The 8,177-nt window shown below is 37.0% G+C and overlaps 1 protein-coding gene across 1 annotated transcript; it reads left to right on the top strand.

The window, feature by feature from the left end:
* Positions 1-7,039: 7,039 nt before the first annotated feature.
* On the top strand, positions 7,040-7,975 carry LOC109378560 (olfactory receptor 1020-like). Its single transcript, XM_019634896.1, has one exon. The coding sequence runs from the start codon at positions 7,043-7,045 to the stop codon at positions 7,973-7,975; it is 933 nt and encodes a 310-aa protein (XP_019490441.1). The 5' UTR covers positions 7,040-7,042.
* The last annotated feature ends 202 nt before the right edge of the window (positions 7,976-8,177 follow it).

The raw sequence follows: 8,177 nt of genomic DNA, 5'->3' as shown, positions 1-8,177 counted from the left end.
CAGGGTAATTTCCTAATCTCAGCATCCTTAACCTAATCACATCTCCAAATAATCATTTTCCAAATAAGGTGACCCTTTCAGGTTCCAGGGATTAGAACCTGATACATATGAGGGTCCATTTTCAAATTTTACACACCCATCTGTTAGAGGCTAAATCATAATTTACCTTTCCTATGTTCCTACAATGTTAACACTTCATTTGTTTATCACTTTTTTTAAGATTTCATTTAATATTTGTTATTGTCTATATATGTATTAGGGTCACTTATTTAAATGAAACATAGGTCCTTCTTATTTAGTGATGTAGCAAGAGCATATGACTTGAGATTAAACACCTGCGTGCAGTTTCTGATGCTGATGAGTAATTTTGAGGAAGATGCTTAAATTTTCTTAACCTTAGGTCTCTCAAACGTAAACTAGGGATAAGCTGCCAGCCTTAGAGAGTTATCGGTGGATTTATAAGGTATGACCACAAAATACAGTGAATGTTTAAATTAAAAAAATATTACAGTGAAAGACACATTGCCATTAATCCCCCTCAAAAATACTCCCCCTCACTTCAAACACACTTATTCTATCATTCTTGTCACTTTCTGAAGGAGTTCTGGAAGTCCTCTTTCTTGAATGTCTCTAGTTGCACTGTCATGGCTGTCGTGATGTCCTGAATCCATTCAAAACGTTTACCTTTCATGGTCATTTTGACTTTGGGAAGAGCCAGAAGTCGCACAGTGCCAGATCTGGTAAATAAGGTGGATGAGGACACACCATAATGTTTTTATTTGACAGAAATTGCAATACCAGAAGCGATGGGTGACACGGAGCTTTCCATTGTGATCACAAGATACAGTGAATGCTACTGCTGGGTCCCATCCAGTGGAAAGGCAGGGATATTCAATATGGGAGGAGGTGCATCAGACCTTAGTAACAGTGTGTAGCAAGTTTCAACTTGTTTGGTGCAGTCAGTCAGGTGTGAGCTACGGTTGAGAGAAGGTGTGTTTAAAGTGTGCCATCAATCATCCTCCATCATGACAGTGCTCTATGTCACACATTGCTCTGGTATTCAGCTATAAAACCATTACGGTGTGTCTTCATCCACCATATTCACCGGATCTGGTACCGTATGGCTTCTGGCTCTTCCCCAAAGTCAAAATGATTTGAGACATCAAGGCAGCCATGACAGTGCAATTAAAGACATTCACAAAAGAGGACTTCCATAACTGCTTCACAAAGTGGCAAGAACGATGAGATGAGTGTGCTCAAACAAGGGAGAGTATTTTGAGGGGGATTAATGGCAATGTGTCTTTTACTGTAATACTTCTTTTTTAANTAATCCCCCTCAAAAATACTCCCCCTCACTTCAAACACACTTATTCTATCATTCTTGTCACTTTCTGAAGGAGTTCTGGAAGTCCTCTTTCTTGAGTGTCTTTAGTTGCACTGTCATGGCTGTCGTGATGTCTTGAATCCATTCAAAACGTTTACCTTTCATGGTCATTTTGACTTTGGGAAGAGCCAGAAGTCGCACAGTGCCAGAACTGGTAAGTAAGGTGGATGAGGACACACCATAATGTTTTTATTTGACAGAAATTGCAATACCAGAAGTGATGGGTGACACGGAGCTTTCCATTGTGATCACAAGATACACTGAATGCTACTGCTGGGTACCATCCAGTGGAAAGGCAGGGATATTCAATATGGGAAGAGGTGCATCAGACCTTAGTAACAGTGTGTGACAATTTTCAACTTGTTTGGTGTAGTCAGTCAGGTGTGAGCTACGGTTGAGAGAAGGTGTGTTTAAAGTGTGCCATCAATCATCCTCCATCATGACAATGCTCTATGTCACACATTGCTCTGGTATTCAGCTATAAAACCATTACGGTGTGTCTTCATCCACCATATTCACCGGATCTGGCACCGTATGGCTTCTGGCTCTTCCCAAAGTCAAAATGATTTGAGACATCAAGGCAGCCATGACAGTGCAATTAAAGACATTCACAAAAGAAGACTTCCATAACTGCTTCACAAAGTGGCAAGAATGATGAGATGAGTGTGCTCAAACAAGGGAGAGTATTTTGAGGGGGTTAATGGCAATGTGTCTTTTACTGTAATACTTCTTTTTTTAATATAAATATTCACCATATTGTTTGATCACACCTAAATATAATAACAAAACTGCAAGGACTTACCAAAAAAAATGCACTCTTATTAATGTTTTTTAAAAAGAAATCTTTGAGGGCAAGGGTCATTTAGAAATATTCCAGTAACCCTGGAGAAGACAGCTGCTCATTATTTCTTAACTAAATAAGTAATGACTAAAAGAATGGAGTTATATTGTGCTTACAATAAAAATATGACTCTGGATTGGTTTTCAGATGATTTCAATGGAGTGAGATTTCCCATATTACCCATGAGAATTTTGCATTTTAAAACGAAAAAAGAAACATTGTTTACCTTTGGTCCTCTAACTGGAACAGGGCGTCTCAGCCTTAGCACTAGTGACATTTTGGGCCAGACAATTCTGTGCCGTGGGGGTCTGCCCTCTACATTATGGGGTATTTAATCTGGCCTCTACCCATTAGATGCTAGAACCACCCTTCCCAACATTTGTGATAAGTAAAAATGTCTCCAGATATTGTCAAATCTCTCCTAGAGAGCAAAATCCAGAGCTGGGAATCATGAAACTAGAGTGTGTCAATATACTAGAGCTCTGGTCTCCTCAGAGGAACCTTCAACATTGAACTTCTCTGTGTTTAAGAAGGCTTTACAGATAGATACCCAGGCATTCACATTTTAGCCAGTTACTAATTCCATCTCTCTCCAGAATCTATAATGTCCCAGAGACCTTTGATTTTAGGGCATCAGAGACACAGAATTGCTCTTACTTTAGCACAGATAGCTATTAGTCTCCATATCCTACTACTATTATATACAGTAGGCATGCTTTTTATATCTAAAGGCTGATTGTTTTGTTTTATTAGCCAAAAGGAAGTCTGCATTACATTCAGCTTCCCAAAAACATGAAATGTCAGATTTGTATTTTCTTTCCAATGTTACTTCATAGGTAGCACCCCTAGTTGTCTGGGAATAATGGAGAAACCCTGAGTGCTCCTCAGACATGTCTGAAAAGCAAGCACATGAACATTTCTTCTGCATTCCTTTAAGTGGTTTTATTTTATGTATATACTCAGTTTACTCTCTTATTTGCAAACTGTAGTGGTCAATATGTATTTCTTGTTCCCTTATTAATTGCATTTCAATTCAGCCTATCCTATTTTTGGTGGGTCTCTGTTTCTGTACCTAGTGGAATTTGGTGACATCTTCATGGCCAGTCTCCAAGAAACTTAGTGATTGGTTTCTGAGTGAACACTAGTGAAATATATATATTTCATATACACATATGAATATATACACATCTATACACACACGTATATTACACATACCCAGACACATATATGTGTATATATGTGTATGTATGTATATATGTATATATGACACACATACACACACACACATGCACACACACACACACACACACACACACACACAGAAGGTGCCAAAAAATGTATACACATTTTAAGAAAGGAAAACAGTATTAAAATTGTAATACTCAATATATACCAATAACAAAAGATGAATACAAATCACATTTGACTTCTGCAATCACAAGAGGTGCTCAAAGTGGTTACCATCAGCATCTAGACACTTCTGATTATGGCGACTACTGCTTGAGTAATGTTGACCAAAGTGTCTACTTATATCAAACATGAGTTTGGCACCCCCGGTGTGTGTGTGTGTGTGTGTGTGTGTGTGTGTGTGTGTGTGTGTGTGTGTGTATTTCTTTCTCCAGTCTTATCTTTCTTCATTAGGCAACACATTATCTCTACATCTCATTTTCAAGTTTCCAGTCATGTGATGGACTTTCCAATCTCCATGTAATTGCTTATGTTGCTTCCTCTACTGTCTCTCATTCACTACTTGTACTTGTCAAAATTCTTAATGTTCAGTTGAAATTATCCTCCTTTTCTCTGTTTTGCACCCAGGAAACTACCTGGCACAACATATTCACAGAGTAAATGAATTTATTGCAGACTGTCAGATCTATTCTGGCCTTGGACGGCCAGAATTCCATTTCAACATGATGCACATATAACACATGTTAGAGTCATTACCTTCGTTTATAGTTGGTTTTCCATCTTCATGTTGTCTTTCAAGATCTAATTCTCAACAGCTAGGTAGATACACTTTTGCTTCTTTCCTGTTTATTCCTCCATCCTATCATATAGAATATTCTGTTGGTGGTTAAGTAAATTGCTTTGAGCTGCTTAAATCAAATTAGATGGCAAATATCATAATCCAATGTTATATATAATAATTTATTATTTTGAGAGCCAAACTAGATTTTTCTTTGAGACATTCTCAAGATGTCAAAAACAAATTACATCCTTTCATTTTGTGTTTAATCAACTCCTCAGTGGAACTGTTTAATTGCTCACATAAATTTTTCCACTGGGATTTGCATATCAGAGTATGTGTTCCTGGGATCTGTTGTGAGATTAGAAATCTATTCTCAAAGTCTCAAAGCAAAGTATAAAAGGTCTTGCATTATCCCAGGGAACCACAACCTTCTTAGGGAGGCATGACTTTCTTCTATGAGCACAGAGCGCCTACCTAAATGGATTATGAAAAATGTTTCAATGGGACAATATTTTTTTATCTTTGTCTCAAAATTAATTTTTCCAGTGAAAAATGAACTAATGCTGACAACAGTGTAGTAAGAAGGTAAATGAAAAAGATAATGATCTGGTAAGTGTTCTTACCTTAATCCTAGGATATTAGAGCTTGATAGGATTTTAAATGCTTATCCTCTTACAGTCACATATCTTATACATAGGAAACTGATGCTTTGAGAAAAACATGCCTAGAATAACACAAGTCTCAAATCCTCGGGGTATTTCCAATAAAAACCACAGCAGCCACAAAAAATGCACATGTAACATGTGATAGTCTTAAAACAATCCTCAGCATTATTGGAGGGGATTTTAACAGGAAGGGAGACATCAAAGCTATCACATGGAATAGAGAAATAGTTTATTACACAATGAAAAATCTTTGATTTGACATCTAGGATGTAGATTGGGATGTGGAGCAAAAAGAGTTTTATGTTGTTGGGACAAAAATCTTTTCTCAGTAAGCTGAAGTGACAAAGTAAAAACCAGTGTAGATGCCTATAAGGAAACACTGCAATAAAATGAAGGAAAATAAATGGAAGTAGATACAGGGCAATACTTTTGAAAATGAAATTGACTTAAAATGTTGCTATGTGCTGACAGTTTATGAGAGATAAATGATTAATAATAGTAATGGTAAAGATCAATAGTATTTAATTAATAAGTGTCTTAATTGATGCAAATAGAATTGGGTGCATAGCTGAAGGGATTAACTTTGGAGAGTAGGGGCACATTTTTCCAAAGGAAAAAAGGAAGGGAGAGAGAGAATCACTAATAAGAATTCAAATGCTTATATAATGACTTGAGAAAGTTGAAGATATACTTAATTGCTATTTCATATTTTTCTCCACTAAATAGAAGTCATTTTTTGGCAGTGAGAAGAAGGTCATAGAATGAGACCTCAAAGGAAATATGAAGGTTTTGAACAGTTATTAAATAAAGGAAATAGCTGTGTATAATATGAAATGTTAAAGAACAATTATATATAATTATATATAATATATATTCTATACACATACAAAAAAAACAAAAAACAAACCTTAATACTGTGACTTTTACACAAATGTAAAGTGAACATGTGTCAATGATTTTACTTAATTCATTCACTAATTAAGCTGTTCCATTGATATAAAAGTGAATTCAAAAATTATACATCAGGAATTCACAAATAAATAAATACATAACTGGGTTTTTCACTGTGGGGAGGGAAATTAATTGTCTCTACCTTGGACAAAATGTGCGTGCCTATAGACGAGTGTCACTTCAGTTGCTATAAGTTGTCTACAACTTGAAGATTTGTTTAAGTTAGGGAACAGACAAGGAAAGGCAGGGAAATCTCAGAGAGGCAGGTAGGTAAGCCTTTTTCAACATCTTTTATAATTTTTCACTACAGAGGGCATGGAAACATTCCTGGATATCATTACCAGATTACCTGGATTGAATTTAATAAATTTGTAAGCACGAGGATTTCTCTAGTTGTATTCCATAGCTTGGATTCCAGGTAAAATAAAATAGTTGTCTGGATTGACTTATAAATGCCATGTTGCCAGCTTTAGACCAGTGAAGTCACCAGATGGTAAGGATACATGGAGGCTGGAGAAGGAAATTCACTTAACACATAATTTGACAAGAATGGTACTATTGTTCTCGTATCATAGATGATGAAATTGAAAGTCAGTGATTAATTGGCCTGTCTAGTTTCACAACTACTGAGTGAGGGAGCCAGGAGTCAGTCACTTTTATAACTACTTCAGAATCTTTCTATTGATTTCAAACAACTCTAAGGAGTTTCTAAGTTCCTCAGTGGTTAAGCCACACCTAACAGTGAGAAATACAAACCTTCTGTGCCTTTACCTATACAAGGCTTCACCTGGAACAGCGATGCTATATCTGTTGTGAGAATAAAAACAACACAAATGGGAACAGAGGCTATTTATTCAGAGTTTGCTATACTCGGTTAACCGCTGTTACTTGATATTGGTAGAAGATGAGAGTTGAAGAAAGAGTGAAGCCCATGTTTAGAGTTCAATGAGTGGTTTGATGGTGGTGTCATTTAATGTGGAAAACAACAGCTTTAAGAAATAGAAGTGGTAATTTATCAATTTAGTTAAAAAATTGAAAACTTATGCATTATACTACATTAACTGTATGTAAATAAGCTTAGGAGTTATCAGGATGCCCATGTAAAATTAGAATTACTCTTCTATTTATTTTGCCCATTTTCTTTTCTATTCTTTTTGTTAATACTGAGGTTATTATTAGTATCGCCATGACGACTCTGTCACAGCTTCAGAAGTCCAGGAGCATTGCAGAGAATGGAGTTGGAGAATGGCACTGGGAAAACTGAGTTCTTTCTCCTGGGATTTAGTGACCATCCAGAACTTCAGAGTGCCCTTTTTGCTGTGTTTTTTTGCATCTACTCTGTTACTCTGATGGGGAACCTTGGGATGATTCTGTTAATTACAACCAGTTCCCACTTGCACACCCCTATGTACTTTTTCCTCTGCATATTGTCCTGCATAGATGCATGCTATTCCTCCGTCATTGCCCCCAAATTACTTGTGGACTTGGTTTCCGATAAGAAGACCATTTCTTACAATGGCTGTGCCACACAGTTATATTTTTTCTGTTTTCTTGTTGACACAGAATCTTTCCTCTTGGCTGCCATGGCTTATGACCGCTATATGGCAATCTGTAACCCACTGCTTTACGCTGCTGTGATGTCTAAGAGGATTTGCTGCCAACTTGCTATTGGAGCATTTTTGGGGGGCACCATGAGCTCAGTTATTCACACCACTAATACCTTCCACCTGTCTTTTTGCTCCAAAGAAATAAACCATTTCTTTTGTGATATCTCCCCACTCTTCTCTCTGTCCTGCACTGACACCTACAAGCATGACATCATTCTTGTACTCTTTGCTAGTTTGGTGGAAGCTATCTGTCTTCTCACAGTTCTTCTCTCTTATGTGTGCATCATAGCAGCTATTCTTAAAACAGGTTCTGCTGAGGGAAGACGAAAAGGGTTTTCCACTTGTGTTTCCCATCTGACTGTGGTCACTATTTACCATGGTACCCTCATCTTCATTTATTTGCGCCCCAATGCTGGTCACTCACTGGATATTGACAAAGTGACCTCTGTGTTCTATACATTGATTATACCTATGTTGAACCCCCTAATTTACAGTCTAAGGAACAGAGATGTCAAACATGCCTTTAGGAAAGTGATTAGCCAAAATTTTCTTTCTTAAGAAACAATGCAACTGAGCCTGACAACTTTTCAACACTGTCAATTTCTTGACCTTCGATTCTTCTAACTATTGGAAAAGTCAGTTTGATATGAATATTCCACTAATCTGTGGGTAATGAAGTCTCAACCACTGAAAAGGGCCATGAACAATACCATATTTTCTGTCAGCACCAGTTTAGTCCCAGATTGGGAGTGTGTTAGAT

This window comes from Hipposideros armiger, unplaced genomic scaffold (genome assembly GCF_001890085.2).
Source record: "Hipposideros armiger isolate ML-2016 unplaced genomic scaffold, ASM189008v1 scaffold_2154, whole genome shotgun sequence".
Taxonomy (NCBI): Eukaryota; Metazoa; Chordata; class Mammalia; order Chiroptera; family Hipposideridae; genus Hipposideros; species Hipposideros armiger.
This window is presented reverse-complemented; position numbering and strand designations above follow the sequence as displayed.

Bases quoted from the DNA above. Each gene is read 5' to 3' on its own strand.
- LOC109378560 (XM_019634896.1), top strand. From the start codon at position 7,043: ATGGAGTTGGAGAATGGCACTGGGAAAACTGAGTTCTTTCTCCTGGGA.